This window comes from Phocoena phocoena, chromosome 6 (genome assembly GCF_963924675.1).
Source record: "Phocoena phocoena chromosome 6, mPhoPho1.1, whole genome shotgun sequence".
Classification (NCBI taxonomy): Eukaryota; Metazoa; Chordata; class Mammalia; order Artiodactyla; family Phocoenidae; genus Phocoena; species Phocoena phocoena.
The window spans coordinates 6,308,971-6,328,498 of NC_089224.1; the positions used below are offsets into that span (position 1 = coordinate 6,308,971).

At 46.9% G+C, this 19,528-nt stretch overlaps 1 protein-coding gene across 4 annotated transcripts in view; it reads left to right on the forward strand.

Annotated features, from left to right (window-relative positions):
- Window positions 1-1,211: 1,211 nt before the first annotated feature.
- The window catches only part of GALNT7 (polypeptide N-acetylgalactosaminyltransferase 7), a 115,938-nt gene continuing 97,621 nt past the window's right edge, over window positions 1,212-19,528 (forward strand). For all 4 annotated transcript variants that reach the window (XM_065879151.1, XM_065879150.1, XM_065879153.1 and 1 more), the window contains exon 1: window positions 1,212-1,337. In XM_065879151.1, coding sequence (XP_065735223.1) covers window positions 1,212-1,337 — 126 coding nt within the window. The remainder of the gene's footprint in view (window positions 1,338-19,528) is intronic.

A 19,528-nucleotide genomic window follows, 5' to 3' on the forward strand; every position in this document is an offset into this window, starting at 1 on the left:
GTTGGTCTGGTACAATTCTTTATCTATCCTGAATGAAATTCTCCATTAGATTCTAGAAATTTAAATAACCGGGTTTCACTTGTTTTAAAGTACCTGCAGATAGGAGACAATATTAAGGAAGAAGGATCAACTTTTACCATCCTAAAACTTAGGAGAAGATATTAAACATTCTGTTCAACTTGAATTAGATACGAGGTCACACTGATAACATAATCACGTGCATCTGGCAAGAGAGGCGACTGATATCTTTGTTGGGAGATACAGGCACAAAAATTATTTCCTCCGGCCGGGGCATGTGGCTAAACATTTGTCAATACCCTTTCCTGTGTAATGTAGGTCTCAGGCTTCTGAAAGGCTTTTGAAAAACAGAAATCAAGGAACCTCCATCAAGCGGCAAAAATCGGGTCTGAAGGAGACGACGAGGGTGGAGTATTTTTTTTTTTTTAGTATTGTTTTACAAACCCCGAAATCCTCGGTCCTAGGAATAGAAACTTAGCCCTTGAACAAGATTGGTATTGCTTATTCCCACTAGGTTGGCTTTCTTCTAATTAGCTCAAGAGACAGCGACGTACTACCCGCTTTCCAAGTAGAGCTCCTGGGGTCCGGTGATATTTGCACATCACACCTGGGCCTTTCTGATACAAATCCGGCTCCTTAAGGAGCCGTGTGAAGAAGCGAGCACAATCAATAAGGAAAAATCCTCCCAGCTATAAATCAGCCACGTGGAGCTGCGGCAACGGCCGCCGCGACTTCCTGGTTTCCTTCCCGCCCGCCCCGCGGCGGGGGCCGGGGGGCCGGCGTTAAGGCCGGAGTTACAGCCCGAAAGGACAATAAAAGTTGGGGACCCGGGCAGCTTTTAGGGCTGAGCGGTGGGGCCGAGGCTGAGGACAGACCTGGGGAGAGTGTAAGTTAGTCGCATGGTAGCAGGACCTGGGGGGGTCGGGTGGACAGCAGCGGTGAAGGGGCTGCGGACCGGCCGGGGGCCGCCCAGCGAGGGCGGGGGGGCGGGAGCGGCCGGGGGAGGGAGGGGAGAGCGGGGGTGGGGCGGCCCGCCAGGCGAGGGGAGTTCCGGATCGGAGGCGGGGAGGCGGCCGCCGGGCGGCGGGGGCGGGGGCGGGAGGAGGAGGCGGCGAGCGCGGAGGGGGAAGGAGGGAGGGGAGCGCGGTGGCGGCGGCTGCGCCCGGCTGTGCGCCTCTCGCCGCCGGAGGAAGATGAGGCTGAAGATCGGGCTCCTCTTACGCAGTTTGCTGGTGGTGGGCAGCTTCCTGGTGCTGGTGGTCCTCTGGTCCTCCCTATCCCCGCGGCCGGACGAGCCGAGCCCGCTGAGCAGGATGAGGGTGAGTGACCCGCCCGCCCCCTCCGGCGGCGGCGACCTGCAACTTGTTTTGTTCGCGCGCCTGGCGGGAGCGGGGTCGGCGGGTCGAGCGCGGGCTCCGCAGGTGGCGCGACGGGCGGGTGGGGGCCCCGAACCCCGCGTCCGGTCCCAGCCCCCACCGCATCTCCCCGCGCCACCCCGCCCCGCGCTGCGGGGGGGGGCTCGGCGGCCGCCCTCCGCACCTGGAACGCGGGCTGGAGGAGAGAAGGGCCGGGCCAGGACCGCCGCGGCAGCGGCCGGGGACGCGGGGCTGGTCCGGGCTGCGGCCTGTGGCGCGCGCATGCCTGACGGAGGCGAGGGGCCGCGGCCGCCGCCACCGCCAGTGCGGACCAGGCCCCTGGGTCCGGCCGCCCCCGCGCGTCCGGGGCGCCCCCCTCCCGGTCTCCGGCGCCCCCGGCTGCCAGCCCGGGTGGGAACGCGCGGCCCCGCCTCCGGCTCCGCGGAGAGCGCCGCCCCCTCGGCTTCGGCGCCGAGACTGGCGATGCGCGGCCGAGGCCTCGCCCAGGACCGGCCTCCCTCCGCCTCCCGCTCCCCCGCTCCCCCCCTCCCCTCCCGGCGGCCGCTCTCGCCCGCCTGCGGACCCCCGCCCCGGAGCCCCCTCCACCGGCCGCCCCGTCGGGCCGAAGCCCGCCTCTCCTCCCCTCTCCCCTCCCCCGGTTGCGGCCGGGCCGCGGGGCCGCCAAACTAACTTGTGCGGTTGCCGCCCGCGCCGAGGGCTCCTCCGGACGCGCTGTCCGCCGCCCGACTCTCCCGGTCTGTGGGGCTCCGTCGGCGCCCCGGGACGTGGGTGACCGGACCCCGGGCTGCGGCCCCGCTGACCCGGCCGCGCCCCCGGCCCGACCTGCCCGCCTTTACGGCCGCGCCCCTCCTTCCCCTGGGACGCGGGAGGCGGGAGCCGGGGGCTCGGGGGCTGGGCAGCTGTGCTGCTTCCAGCGCCTTGTGCAGACAGCGTCTGCATTGCATCCGAGGGGTCGCCTTTATTAACTTTGCTTTTGGAAAGTTAGCGTCTGGAAGTAGAGGGAGAAGGCGTCCTTTCAACACTAAGAATCGTAGGAAGAGATTTCCTTATCTGCTCCTGCCCCTGTGATAAGGGAAGGTTTACTCTTTGAGATTTACTCTTAAGTTTTAGTGTGTATTTGAAGACACAACGGCACTGGAATCGCTTTATAACGTCTGGGGTGGATTCCCTTCTAAGTCATCTAAGTTAATGGTAATAAAAAGTACCCAGTTTTCCTTTTGAATGTGTTTGTGGTTTTAAGTCCCTCAGCTCTCACGGAGTGATGGTGACCTCTTTATGATTTTGCTTCAAAGTGACTTATTGAGAAAGGACGACTGAATATTGCAGTTGTTTGAAAGCATTTGTGATCAAATGGCCTTTTACCGAGAGCTAATAAAGACGTAAAGATGCCATTTCCTGGGGGAAGAAATTGAGGAAAGAGTGACAGAACTAGCCATATTCAGAATGTTCTGCAGTTCAGATAACAAGTCTTCTAAAGGGGTGATGGAGCGTCAGCCCCAATGCCTATTTCCTCTGAAATATTATATTAGTGCTGGTACAAGTACTGAGCCATGAGCTCATTTACTAGCTGTAGGAGGTGGTTATAACTTGATTTTTGGTCCAATTTATTGGATAAAGTTTGTCGGTGGGTCCAGGGTAATTTCTGTCATTTGCCAAAGACTGAAGCTAGCTTTTTAAGACCTTCAGACAATTAACATTAAGAAGAATGCTTTATGTATGTGAAGAGCCAAACGCTTTTATTAAGTTTGCGGGTAAATATTAACTAAGCAAGTTAAGGTATAGCTTATAAATCATAAAAGCATAAATAAGGGACTATTGCCTCCCTTTAATAAAAGCTAACCTAAATGTTTCTGAAATACAACAGTAGAAGGACATCTCCTTTCGGGAAAATTCTGACTCTGATTATGATTACACATACTCCACTCACTGTGAAACACCTGCCTCTCCTTAACACTAATCCATGTATAGGGCTTTTTTGGATTCTGGTAAATGGCCTGAGATAGTCTAGGACAATCCCATTTACCAAATACAGGTTATGCTTCTATTCGAGCAAGCTGGTCCTGGTGGGTCCACCCTGTGCAGGTTTTTGCTTCATACTTTCAGTGTTCCAGGCACAAAAGTCTGCCGTAGCCTGGTGCTTTTTTTTTCCCCTGGACTACTTCCTCCTTTAGATCTGCCCAGCAAAATGCGTCACCTGTGGTCAAGACAAGAGGAACACATTTATTTTCGCTTTCCCAGCTCCAGGCCTCTTGCTGTTTCTCTGATGTGAATGATGTGAAAAGTGATCTTACCGTTCAAATTGTACTCTGTTGTATACGATTTGATTTATTCAACAAACATTTTTGAGTACCTCCCATGTCCTGGTGCTAGTTGTTAAGAAAGTACTCCTTGCTCCTAAACTCATGGATCTTGAAGGCTAGTGGGTCAAAAATCACATTAATCAAGATTTCACAAATCTGTAAATAAAAATTGTGCCACCACATGCTATGAAAAAAAAAAAAAACCCACAGGCGGTAAGAAAATGGAGGAACTTGGTCATATAAAACCTTACCTGAAGAAATGGCTTTTGAGTTGAAATCTGCAGATTTGAAGAAGAGTCATTGTTGATCTGGGTATGCGAGGGGGACACCCCTGAGAGGGAGAAGTATGTGCAAAGGTCCTGAGGTAGGAGGTAGCATGGTGAGCTGAGGAAATGGAAGAAGGCCAGCGTAATTACAAGATGGAGGGCGAAGGTTCAGAGAGACCATGCCAGGAATCAGGTCTTTAGAGCAGCCATTAACTCCAAGGATGGAGCTCGTCGAAGGATTTTTAAATAGGGGAGAGGTGGGCTGAGATTTGTGCTTTGAAAAGACCACTCTAGCTGAATTTGTTTAGAGCAGATAGGAATCCTGTTGGAGGTTATGAGAGCCCAGGTGAAACGTGATGTTGATGGCATTGGCAGGGTGACGGTGGAAGGAGAGAAAAGTCAGTTGATTCAAGAGCTATTAAACGAAGCTGAAGAGGCACCAGGACTAGGTGTCTGCATGTGGGAGTGAAGGAGAAGGAAGGTGTCCAGAGGCACCCGATAGGCGGTAGAAGGATGACAGATTGTTTATTACATGGATGGTTCTGAAGACAAAATCCATACGTTCTGATGTTTTGTTTTATGGTTATAATGGGAAGGCTTATCATCTTAGGCTTTGTCCTCTGAATATTTTAAGGTCAGCGTTTATTAAAACCATCTGTTTAGCACTTGCAAAGCGTAGACAGTACCTTTAATTAATAAATTATAGTATCTCCCAGACCATTTCTCCCGGGTTTCGGCGCTGAGTGTTTAACGTTGAGTCATTAGTCTCTGAAAATAAAGGTCTGGAATGGAGATGTTGAAAGACCTTCAGTGGCTCTTTAACAGCAAATTCAGTACTTGTGAGAAGCTGCATGTAAACCGGCAGCTCTCTGTATGTGCAAATGTTACTTGACTCAAACTATTAATGCCACGTAGGCACAGAGCATCCATAGTGGGACTAATTCAAGAACCATTGCTAGATGGAGAGGTTTTATGTGATAAGCTAAGACCAGTGGGAAGGAACATTGCTTAATGAGGCTGTGACTGAATTGATCACCCAGTCAGGTTGTACCTTAACAAAGCCTTTTATCTCAGCGATGATGATCCGTTGCAACCAGAAAAGCTCTGCCCTTGACCATGAGATTTCTGTTTCAAGTGGAAGCTTGCTTATTAGGGATAGAGCTATCACTTAGAAGAAATGTAGTGTCTTAAGAGGTCACTGTTGTTTCACTTCCCCAAGTGAAATGCCCTGGGATTAGTTTTCATTTCATTTTGCTGTCCTCCCCCACCCTTGCAGTTAAAAACTCCCTGATTACCAAGTCTAAGAAATTTAGGCTCCATAGGCCTCCTGAAATTAATGCTGAGTTTTGCATACACGTGCGTTCTTCTGGGCGGCTGAGAATCAGAAGCTTTCAGGTTTCTTAAAGGTACCTGCAAAGCACTGAGTCCTTGGGAGGCGGAATGCCTGTTTCCTGCCCATGGAATTTCTCCCTCATCTTCCACCGTGCTGAAGCACTCATTACACCCTGGAAATGCAAACATTCCTGAGAATTGCTGTATCTGCAGATTCTGTGGAAGTGTTTCCCATCCAGTGCTGGAAGGTCAGGCATCAATCCTGTTACTACCACCCCCCTTCCCCCACTGAGAATACCAAGACAGTCTCAAGGAAAAGCCCCTGTTCTAAAGGGATCATATCCTAGTTGAAAAAAAGGATGCAGCACCCACATGGCCTGGGCTCCTTCTCCATCCTTACTCTGGTAGCTGGGTAAGGAAACCTCGCTATGGGAACTGTCACAGGACGTTTCCTTAGCGGGTGGTGAAGGCTTAGAATAGCCATTCGGGGAGTGCACGGTTATTAGTAAAAAAAAAAAAGAATGGAAACTGTTGAGCTGCTGAATTTGGGTAACTATTTTGTGATGGGGCCGGCTGCATGGAATGGGAGATAAGGTGTGGGCTTCGATTTGTTAATAGTGAATTAGAGGCGGGGAGAAAGAAAGGAATGCGTCATGAACGAACATCACAATTCTGAGCTTGGGCCATTTGTAAACAGAATATTTGTAACTTCTAACTTGATTTGTTAAAAAGAGGTTGGTCAGGAAGACTTGAACAGCTGGTGAATATTGGAACATGGTTGTGATTATTCAGCTCCAACCTCGACTGTTGCCTTTGTTCATATTTTATTTTTATTTATTTTTTTTCATATTTTAGATTCTAATTTTCATCCCTGAAGAATGAATGTACAATCTGACAGAAGAAGAAAAGCAGTGAAATCAAGAATTTAAAATTTCTAGAGTAGAACGGACACAGCCTGAGGCTATGAAAGGAATGATTTTATGGTTGGAGTTTGTGTGGTGGAAGAGGGAAGGGTGAGAACGTAGAATATGTGTTAACAATGTGGACAGAATTCTTTGAGAATTGGGAGATGTGTTTGCACTGTAAACATGGCCGTCATTCGCTCAACAGACATTTGGAATATCCGTTGAGTGTTTACTAAGCACCATCCATGGCTCTAGGCCTCGGAGAGGCTATGCAATAGAGGAAGTAGAAAGCTTTGGCGTAAGGAAGATGCTACTCAGGTCATGACCTACTAACCACACAGAAGGTGTGGGTCCATAAGAACAGTCATTCTCTTTCCATTCAGGAATCAGGCCTTGTTACCACACCTCCCAGCCTCCAGCCTTCCACCTGCTCTAAACAGTGAATTGAGGAAACTGGAGGTACCGGGCTGGCGCCGGGGATGCAGGGGTGTTGAGGACACAGGCTCCGTCTCCTCTCACACGCGAGGGTGTCACCGCCACCCAGAGGTTCCTCCCCAGCTGCAGGAGGTGGATGCTCGGAGGCCAGAGCCCGACATTCAGCTCCACCTGGAGCGTCGGTAGGGTTCCGACAGGGTTCCAGGCGGTAGGAATATGGTGAGACCAGAGGGAAGGCCGACAAGTGGTGGAACTGGAGGTTGGAAAGGTAAGTTGAGGCCCTGTTTTGAAGGTATTGAATGGCAGGCTGAGGAACTGGGTTGGGGTTTTACTGATTCAGCAGTAAGAGCAGCTTTTGGGAAGCTTTTGAAATGGAGTTGGGGAGTGGCGACGTTCAGCTGCTGATTCCCTGAGTCAAGGATTCAAACACCTGTTGTCTATGCAGTACCATCTACTGCTCTAGACATTGGAGGTACTACAAAGTAGTAAAAAAACGCTGTCATAACAGATCACATCTGTGAGTCCTTTGTGCCAGGTCAGCATTCTGCGTGTGTGGTGTTAATTGTAGCAGTAACCCTCCCATGCAGTCTGACGTAATCCTCACTGAGTTACAGAGCCTTGAACCCTGCCCAAGGTCATTTACACAGTCAATCTCAGCACAGTCCTGACTTCTGCTGTGCCCTCTGACCTCCCGCAGATTTTAACAACACAGATGAGCTCCTGTGGACACCATTGAAGGGGCCCGCAGAGATGCTGTCGAGGTCATCTCCCACGGAGAGAAGCATGTGAGGCGCTCCGGGATGAGCGGAGGGGAAGGGCCCAGGACCCCGCGGGGGAGGCGGGGAAGGAGATGGCTGAGCTGAGTCCCGGATGTAGCTCTCCGGAAAGAGCCTCTCCAGCCGAGGGGACAGGCGGGGCTGCCCTGAGGGTGGAGGAGGCCGGAATGCAGGAGAAGTAGAAAGAAGGCCAGCGCAGCGGTGGGTGGTGGGAGCTGGGTGCTGGTGGGAGCTGGGTGCGTCGATGTTCTGGGCTGGGTGATGAATTACGTGGTCATCGCACCAGGCATTGTCCTAGATAAACAACACGAGTAATTACCTTTCTGCCACAGGTCTGTGGGCCAGACGCACGAATAACATTTGCAGGGGGTGAGAGGAGGGCTGTACTAGCTACTGGGTCCCCGGGTCACAGGGAAAGCAGCATCCGGCCACGGGGTGGGGTGCAGTCAGAGCGGTCCCCGGGAGGGCAGGTCGGACGGTGAGCGCGGGGACAGGGCCTGGGCACGCAGAAGCAGGAAAGATCGCGGCAGACCCTGGGGAATGGTGGCTAGAAGAGTGGGTCGGGGCCCGGAGGGATGGAAGAGAGCTTGGCGAGAGAAACGGAGTCTGAGCCCTGAAACACTGAGTACTGTGAATGGTTCCGGCTGGCTCCGAGGAGTGATCTGGGAGCAGTGCCTAGGCCAGATTTCCGTGAGGAGAGAAATGTCCCTGTAGCTCATGCTGAGCCTAAACCGGGAGGGGGACCAAGGAAATGAATATGTGGGGAGAGAGATGATGATGACGGTAGAGTTAGCGGTGTGGCTGGTGGGAGGAGGGCCTGTGCTGGCGGAACGGGCAGGGAGGATGCTGATGCCTCAGAAGGAACAGAACCGACTGAAGCGGCAGTTCTCAACCTTGAGCAGGAATCAGAGTCGCCCAGAGAGTGTCTTAAAACCCGGGTCATCTGGCGTCCTGCCCGCGCTTTCTGATTCAGGAGGTCTGGGGCGGGGCAGAGAATTTGCGCTGCTAACTGTTCCCAGGTGATGCTGCTGCTGGCCCAGGGACCAGACTTGGCGAAGTGCTGGTCTAGAGCACAAGTAGAGTTGGGGGTCCGTAAGACAGAACATTTGTGCGGTTTGGGCATAAAGTGCTTACAGGCCACAGGTCAGTGGTGTGGAAGTGTCTGCTGGGTAGATGGAGCCCAGAACGGGCATCAGAGCTGGATGCAAAGTGTGAGCTCCTGGGTAGGAGCTCAGCTCCAGTCTGGGGCCTGGGTACTGGAGTGGTAGCTTAGGGCGTGGACGGAGGAGAAAAACGTGGGCATGAAAGAGGAACGGGGGAAATGCCGGGAGCAGGAAAGATGCAAGAGGGCTCAGGCAGAAGTCAGATGACTTGGAGAGTCTTGCCCGACCACCAGCAATTCCAAGTGCCGCAGCATTTGACCAAGAACTGACGAGAACGAAGGATGTAGTGAGCGGCAGTGGAAGCAGGAACACCTGCCGCTGCGCCCCCCCCTCCCCCCGGCACCTGGGGTAGAGGAGGGCCTGCAGCGCATCTCGGTAAATGCGATGCCCAGGAACATTGGCTCAGGTAAAAAAAGAAGTTCAAGTGGTGAACACTCATCTTCCCTAGGGGAAAACTACAAATCGAGAAAGGGTTTTACTAGAGAGCCGTGGGTACCGAAGAGGACTTCCCCCACATTTGGGGTTATCTCTGTTCTGCCTTAATTAGGCCTCTCACCCCCACCTCGTGTGTGTATAGAGACACAGGTGTCCATATGTTTTAAGCTGAACCACAGTCACGTAATTTTGATAACGTAGACTATATATACACATTGTATTAAAATATGATAATACATAATAGGCATTTGGGGCATTCTTTTAGTCTGAAATCCAGGTAACTTGGAAAGCTGTGATTAGAACAACATTTTAATATTTGAAGTTGGGAAAGGAATTTTATCCTGAGAATATTAGGCAATTTTTAGTTTGTAATGATACATTAATTTGGCTGATGTGTAACTAAAGGAAGAAACAATAGCAAAACTGGAGGCTCAGCATTTCAGTGATGTTAGTTTTTTGAAATGAGGTCTACGGTTTAATTCTGGTTCAGTGCTATGATCCCAAAAGCAACCCTGAGACAAGTTGAACTGCATTTACCCAGGGCCTCGGTCTTCTTTGGAGAGGGGAGAAGTAACTTGCAGTTGCTTCATTTGGTAAAAATCCTGAATATTTTCAAAATGAGAAATGTTCTCATTTTTGCTCCATTATAAATTCCCTTCTGGGCTCCCCGGCCTTTGTAGTGTTTTAAAGTGTGGCTCCCGAGAAGCATTTAAACATGCCAGTAGGGATGCCTGATCCAGCTCACTGAGTGTAAGAACGGCTCCAGTGAAACTTGAGGAAAACCTTAACTTTGCATTATCTAATTAGGTTTGTAGAATTGCTGTAGAACAGCCTGGTTTCCGAAGTTTAGAAGGTACAGTTAGCTGCAGTATTATATCAATACCAACGAGCCTGCCAAGAGGCTTCCATGCCAAGCAATTGGAATATGTTATTACCAAGGATGTTTTAAACTGGGTGAATTAAATTTAAATCACATACTATTGGGAGCAGTTCTGTATGAGACTAGAATAGCTGCGATGACCTCATCTCTTTTTTCTTCCCAAACCCAGGACTTTTATTGAGTCCCTGGGTTTAAGAATACATTTGGGCCTCAGGAGAATGCTGGTCTCCTCAGTAGTAAACTACATGTTCAGTGATTATCCGGCTTAATTTTAGCATCTGTAGTTCTTATCTTTATAAACTATTTCATAAGGTGCTTTAAGATTGAGGTATTCACTGGTCATGTGTACACCTTATAAAAAGAGTTGGTATTTAAAGAGTAAGTATGTCTTAAAGAAACATTAAGTGAGACATTGCCAAAACTTTTTTGTCACTCTTATGAGAGGGTGGGTGTGCCAGCACTTTTATTTCTGAGATTGTCTGTAATTATCCTTTGACTCTTGATTTTCCCTTTTGATAAAAATACCAGAAGGAGGAGAAAACCCTGTGAAAAGATGCTTTGATGAGTGTGAGCAAGGCTTGCAGGTAGCTTCACAAGCGTGTGAATGTCTGACTCTTCCAGCTGGAACCCTTCATTGCGAACCAGCCCAGCTACTGAGTCCAGCTACTGAAGTGAAACAGTAGACTCAGGTTCTTAGTGCAGGATAAGATACGCTTCTGAACAGTTTTACAGAATTTTAAGAATTACACTTGTTGAGAAGTGATATCGTAACATGAACGCAATATCTTTATGCTTCTGTGAGAACTTTTTTGATAAATTCTTTAGAAAGGCTAAACAGAAAAAAAAAATAGAATAAGTTACAATAGTATGTTAACAGAGTCCCTGGTCATGCTATTTGAATGTGCTCTAGAGGTTCTTTACTTGTCAGCATTTACTATAGTACTTCAAATAATTTTATTCTGCTGAATTTAAAGTAAATATTTCATATACATACTATTAACGTCTCTTATAGGAAAAATAGTCCCCTTATAACCCCAGCAGAAACCAAAGTGATCCATATACTTCAGTGAGTCATGTGAGCCTCATTTTGCCAGAATATATCAAAGATACCTGGATAAAGATGTCCAGATACAGAAAATCAGAAGGGAGATTCTGCTGCTACTTAGATTTATAAATGGTTCATTAGGCACTTGTATAAACGTTTCAAAAATGACTTAGGAAAGTGGGGTTAAGTCAATTAAGATATTTTTGTTTGCTTGATTGTTTAATGCTGCTAAGAAAAATATGTTTGTGATGGGAAATATTTGCCTAGAAAAATTTACCCTGCAATATATTATACTGGACTGGAGTTGTTGGTCAGTAATGGCCCGTGTACCTGAGAAATCAAAGGTTGACTTTATACAGCCGTTTGAAAACTTGTCTTAGACATTTTCTACAATTCTTAGGTATAGGTTTTTTTTTTTTTTTTTGCAGTACGCGGGCCTCTCACCGCTATGGCCTCTCCCGTTGCGGAGCACAGGCTCCGGACGCGCAGGCTCAGCGGTCATGGCTCACAGGCCCAGCCGCTCCGCGGCACGTCGGATCCTCCCGGACCGGGGCACGAACCCGCGTCCCCTGCATCGGCAGGCGGCCTCCCAACCACTGCGCCACCAGGGAAGCCCCTGGGTATAGGTTTTAATTCTGCTTACTTGGGGTGATTTAAATCCAACCCCTTTCTCCCAGCATTTCATCATGCAATTTAATATTTTACCATGCAATTCTTATTAGACAATTTGATCATCACACTTCTTAATATTTAATCTGACAGAATTAGCCTTTTAGTCTCTAGTACAGCAAGGTGTCCCATGTAAGTCTTAGTATTTGTTACCTTGACAATGTGTAGGATTTTACATCCTTTCTTTTAAAAGAAAGTGTTTTAAACCCCCTATTCAAAAATCTGCTAACTCTTGCCAGGGTGTTTAAAATGAATTTAAAAATCCATTAGAGTTTTTGGCAAATAAGCTCTCAATTATATAGAACAAATGAGTACAAAGTGCTTTTCAGAGTAATGGAATGGAAATGACTGAAATCTCATTAAGTTACACATGCAGATTTTTCTACTCTGGTAGAGGGTTTAGTTTTTTAAGCTAAAAGATCACTGTCAAGATTGGAAGTTTTGATCACTTAAAATATATAATTACATTTTAGCATTTAAGCAAAGGATTGATAGAATGGGGAAATATAGGCATGCAGTTTCATTAACTTGCTCTGCGTGATGGACTCGGGGAAATTCGAAGTCCAGTATTTATAAAAGAATCCTGTGGGGGACTTCCCTGGTGGCGCAGTGGTTAAGAATCTGCCTGCTAATGCAGGGGACACAGGTTCGAGCCCTGGTCCGGGAAGATCCCACATGCTGCGGAGCAACTAAGCCCGTGTGCCACAACTACTGAGCCTGCGCTCTAGAGCCTGTGAGCCACAACAACTACTGAAACCCGCGTGCCGCAACTATTGAGCCCGCGTGCTGCAACTACTGAAGCCTACACACCTAGAGCCCGCAACGAGAGAAGCCACCGCAATGAAAAGCCCACGCACCGCAACGAAGAGTAGCCCCCGCTCGCCGCAACTAGAGAAAGCCTGCACACAGCAACGAAGACCCAGTGCATCCAAACAAAATAAAAGTTAAATTAAAAAAAAAAAAAAAGATTGCGGGAGAGCGTTTCCATTGTGGTGGCCAATTAAAATAAATTTGCTTATAGTCCAGGGAGATCTTAGTGGGTAGTCAAGAGAAAAATACTTTTAGCAAATAGTTTTCTAAAATTCTCTATTCTAAAAATGTGCTAAAAGAGGATGATTTCCAAGTACCTTGGTATTTTAAAGGAATACATTTTCTGTGTGAAATTGAGATAACTCTTACTCTTCTTTTTGTAATTAGCATTTAGACTCCAAACCATGGCACATATAACTTCTATTTTAAAATAAATGTAGAGCACACGTAAGCACAGTTGTTAACCTCGAAAACTTTGAAGAGCGACATCAAACCTGCAAAGATGATAGAGCCCCAAATGCCAGGCTTTCCCCAGGTTCTGCCTGCTTCCCAGCTTGAGTAAAGAGGCACTGGCGTGGCCTGAAGTATGTGTCAGAGGACGTGTGTTCTACATGGGTATTCTCAGATTCTCTCTCCAGCGTCCCCTTTGAAATCTGAGGAAGGCTTTAATGAACGTGGTTTCATTTTCCTTTCCATGAGTTACTGCCGCAGGAAGAGTGCCAGCCTGTACCTGTGACTGAATGGAAGAAAATTGCAGCCAGAGTCTAATAAATAGTTTCACAGTGTACAGTCCTGTTTCCTAAGAGGCAGTTGTCATCCTTGATCTCTGCTCAGTTAACTGGTAACACTAAGAGAAAAATAGACGCTAAAATCTTTGTTGTGTGTTGGCAAAAATCACTTCCTGAAGATAAAGTGAGTGGCTTGTAACCTGTGTTCTGATTTGCATCTCCTTTAACTTAAATAACAGGTACTTGTGTTTGAAAGCAAACATCTCTGTGTAGTGATTTATGGCTTAGAAGGATAGATACAATGCAGAAAGAGTAGCCCACAGGAAATTGTCGTGACAGTTAAGGAAGAGATGAGTTTTAATATTACAGAAAAGCAAACTTAAGGTAACAGCAAAGGTAATATATTTGTATTTGTTCAGCATTTTTGTTTCCTAGTGAAGTGCCATATCTTTTCTACAGTTTTTTCAGTTCTTCATGAAAACTGAAATCTGTTCAACTACTTTTTCCTCCCTTGGGACAGGGGATTTCCTTCTCTGGCTGTAAGACATTTACGGAGTGGTTGGTCCGTGTCTTTGGGTCCCAGTGGGTGCCAAATGTGAGAAGAATTCCTTCAGGGTTAAAAATGTCAGTCATATATTTTATTGACCACCGAGTAGCTAGAAAAATCCAGCCTGCCATTTGGGCACCCAGCATGTTGCCTCTGAATGGTGAGGCCAGCAGCTTACTCAGAATTTTTTTTTAACACACAGAGGTTGCATTTTCTGAAAATACCCAATTCTTTTAAATTAAAGATAACTGAACCTTCACGGTCATCTGTTCTACCCACAACTCTTGTGATGAGTCAGTGCTAATGATAAAATAAAATTTCATTTTTAAAATTACAGACAATGAAATGAACCTTTTCTCTCTTTTTTTTTAACCTTTTTGCTCTTTCTGTTATGGCTGTGCATCCTCTCCCCACAACTCTTACATGCCTCACTTTTTTTTTGTTTTTTTTTGCCTCACTTTTTTTAACAAGATGCTCTAAGAAGCTGTTTCATCTTGTGAACTATTGACTTGGAATGGAAGTAACATTAGAGATTTGCTTTTCTTGTAGGAGATTCCTTTCTGCCAAAGGACTGCAGATTTTCCTTGGTTGGCATGGGCTTAAATTTTTAAATTGCCTCATATATGCAGTGATGAAATTCGAATCAAATTTAAATTACTAAGTGGAGCATGCAACGTTACTTGATGACATTTTTGAAAAATTTTTAAACCATGCTATTGGTACTTTGACATGTTAATACCCTGCAAGTGGAAGTTTCAATCGACTTCTCTCCATTTCCACCATCTCTCATCAGGTGACAAAGTATCCACTTGTCAGAGTCTTTAGGTGGTAAAAAAAAAAAAAAAAAAAAAATCAGAAAATGTGCAGTGCCATATTAAGTCGGGTCCCTGATTTATTTCTCGTGCCTTCCATTTAGATGTATATTTGATTCACTTGCTTCCTAAATCCATGGGCCAGTGCTGCTACTCATAGCTGTTTTTATTTAGGATATCACAGGTGTACGTTTAAAAACATATTTGTAGGGCTTCCCTGGTGGCGCAGTGGTTGAGAGTCCGCCTGCCGATGCAGGGGACGCGGGTTCGTGCCCTGGTCCGGGAGGATCCCACGTGCCGCGGAGCGGCTGGGCCCGTGAGCCATGGCCGCTGAGCCTGCGTTGACTGGTTTGTGGTGAAGCAGAAAGCCAGAGAAATCTGCATTCCGATCTGCTCACCACCACTCGGAATCCCTTTTGCCTGCCCAGAGAATGTCCAGTGTGTTCGGGGAGTGGATGGCGGGTCCATTGGGGGCCCCTGGGGTATTGAAAGGACCCATCTCCTAGATGCCAGACCTACTGCTGCAGTGAAGGTTAGTGAGTCTCAGAAAGAAAGGTGGAAAAACTCAGTTTGGGGAGGGAAAGCTAGCGTCATTTGGGATTTATACGACTACAGTTACTTCTCTGAGAGACTTAACTGAGGTTCTAAGGATACTGGGCCTACATCTGTATGATTTATAAGGCTGCGTAAATGCTTCCTGTCCCGGGCGTTGTAAGGAATTAAAATGTATTGGATATTTGGCCCAAGCGGAAGAGACCTGAAGCCCAGGAATACTCGGCTTAGAATTTCGCCCTGTAGGCCAGTCACCAGGAGGTGGTGGAGGTCACGTCTGTGCTGCGGGGAAGTTTATTTCCTGGTGCAGCCTCAGAGCCTACCCGACTCCTGATCGTAACGTTTCTGTCGTGTAAACTGTGTGCCAGGCAAGTAAGAACAAGCCCTGTTTAGGGTCCAGACATTCGGCAGCCTCGTGGTTTTGAAATAATCTGATACTTCACTGGTGGTTTCTTCTGACTCTCTCACTGAGATTATGAAAAACCCAAATCAGTGCAGAATTAATGAGAAAAGATTCCTAGGGAAGGCGTACTGAAGTGGATTACAGCATTCCTTCCAGGGCTTGGGGCAGGGCAGAGAGGGTGAACCAGGAGAGGTGGGAAGACGCGCCACGGAAAGGGCTCGTTCTGTTGTGGCTCAGGGTCCTGGGGGGAGGGGAAGGATGGGGCCCTCACCCTACGACCGTGTTGATAACTATGGCTGTTAATCTCCGTGAATACTGAGTATCCTGGGGGAATTCTGCTGATGATTAATTTACCTCCTGGCTCGTAGAGCAGGAAGCTCCGCCAGACAAGCAGGAGATTAAAAGCGAAAGCTGACATCAGGCCGTCAATCACATGGTAAAAGTGGCACGTGGACCCTGGGTTGAAGGTGGTCTTGGCCTGGGGACGGCTTCTCCCAGCCTCCTTACCCTCGTCCGGGAAGTAGACCCAGGATCTGCCCCAGCGCTGCCCTTGGGCTTCCGTCAGGCCTCCCGTGTCGGAGCCCCCGGGGCCGGGTTAACCTGCAGTGTCGCACATTTCGTTTTCTCTTTCTACCGTCCCTTCCTCCTCCTCGGAAGAGCATAATAATTCCTGTGTCGTTGCGAGAGTGCTTAAAAGAATGATAACACTTACATTATGCATATTTGTTATGAATTCCTTATTTTGAATTATCAGTGAAAAGGGGATGAGTATCCTAGACTTTAGACTTCGCCTTAAAAGTTATGCCCTTTGGTGAACTCATATTCTAAAATGGGGAGAGAGGAAAACGCTCTCATTTATTTACTTCTGAGTCACACTTTTCTCCTGAAGTAAATGTATGTTCACATGCCCACATTTTCACCGTAAGCAGCTTCGCTGTAGGCTTCTTTGACACGTAACAAGTGGCCGTCAGGCAGTTTTACCGTGAATGATAAAATAACTGGTTGGCAGTTTTTGGTTTGACGGTTTGGTTTCAACTGGTCGAAATGTGGTAGCAGTTCTTCCCGTTAGGACCACGTTGGTGGCCTTAAGCCGACGATTTGCCCTGAGAGATGGTTTCTTAGTTTGATGCACACCACGGTTGACATGAGATACAACCAGTTATTTGAGCAGTATTGCCATGGTCTACACACATTTTTAATATACTCAAATATTTTGTATTTCACAATAAAGTCTTTTTAATTTAGTTATTCATTTGTCACGTTTCACTGTCTTTTTTCATGCCCCTCTTGGTTTTTTTTTGCTATTCTTGTTTTTTGTTATTTTATGTTCTACTGCAAAATGGCCAATTAGTTATGAGACAAAAATGTTTGCGGCAAAAGTACCTAGAACCATGCGTTCACTGTAGAAAATATAAAAATGTGAAAGAAAATAGGAAACTAAAAATCCCCTGTAATCCATCTTACTCAAAGCTAATTATTATGATCTGTCTGGTGTATTCCTTGCTCAAATTTAAGCATTTATAGACAAAGACCTTATATGTACTACTTTGTGGATTGCCTTTTTTATTTTACTGTAGAAATATTTTAATTTGTGTATTGTTTTTAGGATATATACTGTTTTGTAAGGTAATCTTTTAGCACTTGGTCATTTTAGTGTGGAGGTGATTTAAGGAAAGAGGACATGAGGGAAATATGCTGGAAATTGCAGACCCTACACTGTCGTGTGCATCACATTTGCAAAGTTGTTTTTCCACCTGCCCCTTCCAAAAAAAAAAAAAAGGCATCGATATGATTCTGAGTTGTGTTGGGTGGTTTATAAAAGTTGCTGTTTAAACTCATTTTGGGTGCGTCTTGGCTAAGCCAGCGGTTAAATGGAGCTGGACGAGCAGCTGGTCTGTGCAGGACGCTTATCCCAGTGTCTCTCATACTCTTCCCCAGCACCATCCACACTAGTTTTGAGTTATGGCTGCTAAACACTCTGAGCTTTCAAACCTCTACTTAGTGAATGAGTAGTAAGAAATCTAAGTCACTGCCCTGGGGTTAATTATGAGGCTTAGTAAAGACGTTGTTAGCTTTACTAACCCTGATCCTATTGTCTCTGAGCTGTGAAGACTAATTTTTCTTTTTACTGATTCAGCTCTGCCATTTCTGGATTTTTCTCAGATACTCTTCTCTATATTAGGAACATTTAAAAATGAGAATTATGCTCTTTTAATCCTTGCATAGTTGGACTACGCCTTTCACTGTGCAGTGATAAGGCTTTTCTTTCCTATGACCTTGAATCTTATTTTAAGCACACACATACATTTTGTTTATTTATTTGTGTGTGTGTGTGTGTGTGTGTGTGTGTGTGTGTACATATATATAAAATAATAGGTCAGCACTGTCTCTCCTCACCCAGAATTCTAGTCTGAAAATGGATTGGTGAGCATCAAATACTAATCAGGAACTTTTATTGAATTCTTACTATGCCCCCCTCTAGGCTTGTCCACATTCTCAATTTAATCTTCTGACATTTTACAGATGAGGAAAGTTGTGGCTTAGAGAAATTAAACGCCTTGCCCGAGGTCACTGGCCTCGTAAGTAGTGGAACCAGAGTTGAAACCCAGCCCACCCTCTCCGGTGGGATCCAGTACCACCCAGTGGCACTTCCTGAACTGTGTACTGTGAACCAAGATGTACTAGCAGGAGTTACTTCCAAGATTTCTTGGGCCAATAAGGCTGAGAACTGTTTCATGTTATATCAGCCCCTTAGAGGCTCACAGTGTACATTGGATTGTTAAAAGCTCTGAAGAGTCCCATAGGAAGTAAACTTAGAGATTTCATCTCGTCTTTCACAAAGGGACCTGGTCACTGACTCAGTCTCTAGAGAATGCTGGCATCCGGAGAGTACAGGCTGCTGGAGCTGGATCAAAGTGACAGAGCTCCCGGGGGACCAGAGGGCCAGTGCCCTTCCTCCAGGGAGGACCCTTCCTCCAGGGAGGACCCCTCCTCCAGGGGGCACTCGGCACCCGGGCTTGCCCCTGTGTTGCTTTCCAGCGGGACGCAACTCCCTGGTCTTGCTGCATTATTCATCCAACATGACTTCAGTTCTGTTGTAAATTCTCATACACAGCACGTATTTCACAATTACAGAAAAATCCTACCGATCAGTTCAAAGAGGTTTCTTAGAACAGCCATGCTTGGCCGTCACCGACGTCTTGCCCCATTGCCTGAGCAGCCCAATGAGTCTAAGTATTTATATTTAAGAATTTCTTTTATCCTGGGAATCCCAGCATAAGTGGTTCTTTGACTTGGGTTGTGAGACAAATGGTTTTAAGTATAACCCATATTAGATTGCTATTCATGTGGAATTAGATGTCCAGTGTATAAATTATGTTTCAGCTACTGGAAACTCATTTCATATCATGAAAATATCAAACCACGTCCCCTAAACCAAATAAACTGCTTTTACAGACATTTTACAGGCACAGAAAATCAAAGATGCATCATATTTGTTTTGTGGATAAATTTTTCTGCACAGGCAAGGTTGAGTGAAGCTTCTGATTTTAAAATATGAGTCTAATAAGGTTCACACTGAAAGTACTACCTTTTCTTTTGGAAACTGCCTGCAGTAATCATGGATAGTCTTCCTTTGCTCCAGGGAACTTCTGTGTACAAAATTACCATCATCTGTCTTGAGCGTTTTCACTGCGTATTCAGTGTGCGTAATGCCTCTGGATGTCTTTGAGACAGAGGATTCCTGCCACCATCTCAGCCTTCCCTGGGGAAATGGGGGAGGCAGATCAGAGGTTCAGGTGTCAGTGGGCCCCCCTGGTTCCACGTGAATGTGAAGGCATGGCGATTAGATATTTGGGGTCTGTATCAAAATACAGATTTGACTACTGTAACAGAAATCTAAAAATTTAGGGGTTCTCCTCCTACATAAATACCCAGACTGACCGGCCATCCTCCGCGGTCCTGTGTGACATCATCGGGATCTATGCCCCTTCTGCCTCGTCGCTCTGTCATTCCCTCGTGTCTAGAATGCATCCCTGCGGTGGGAAGGATGGAAGCAGAAAGGGGTTGCTGCTCCA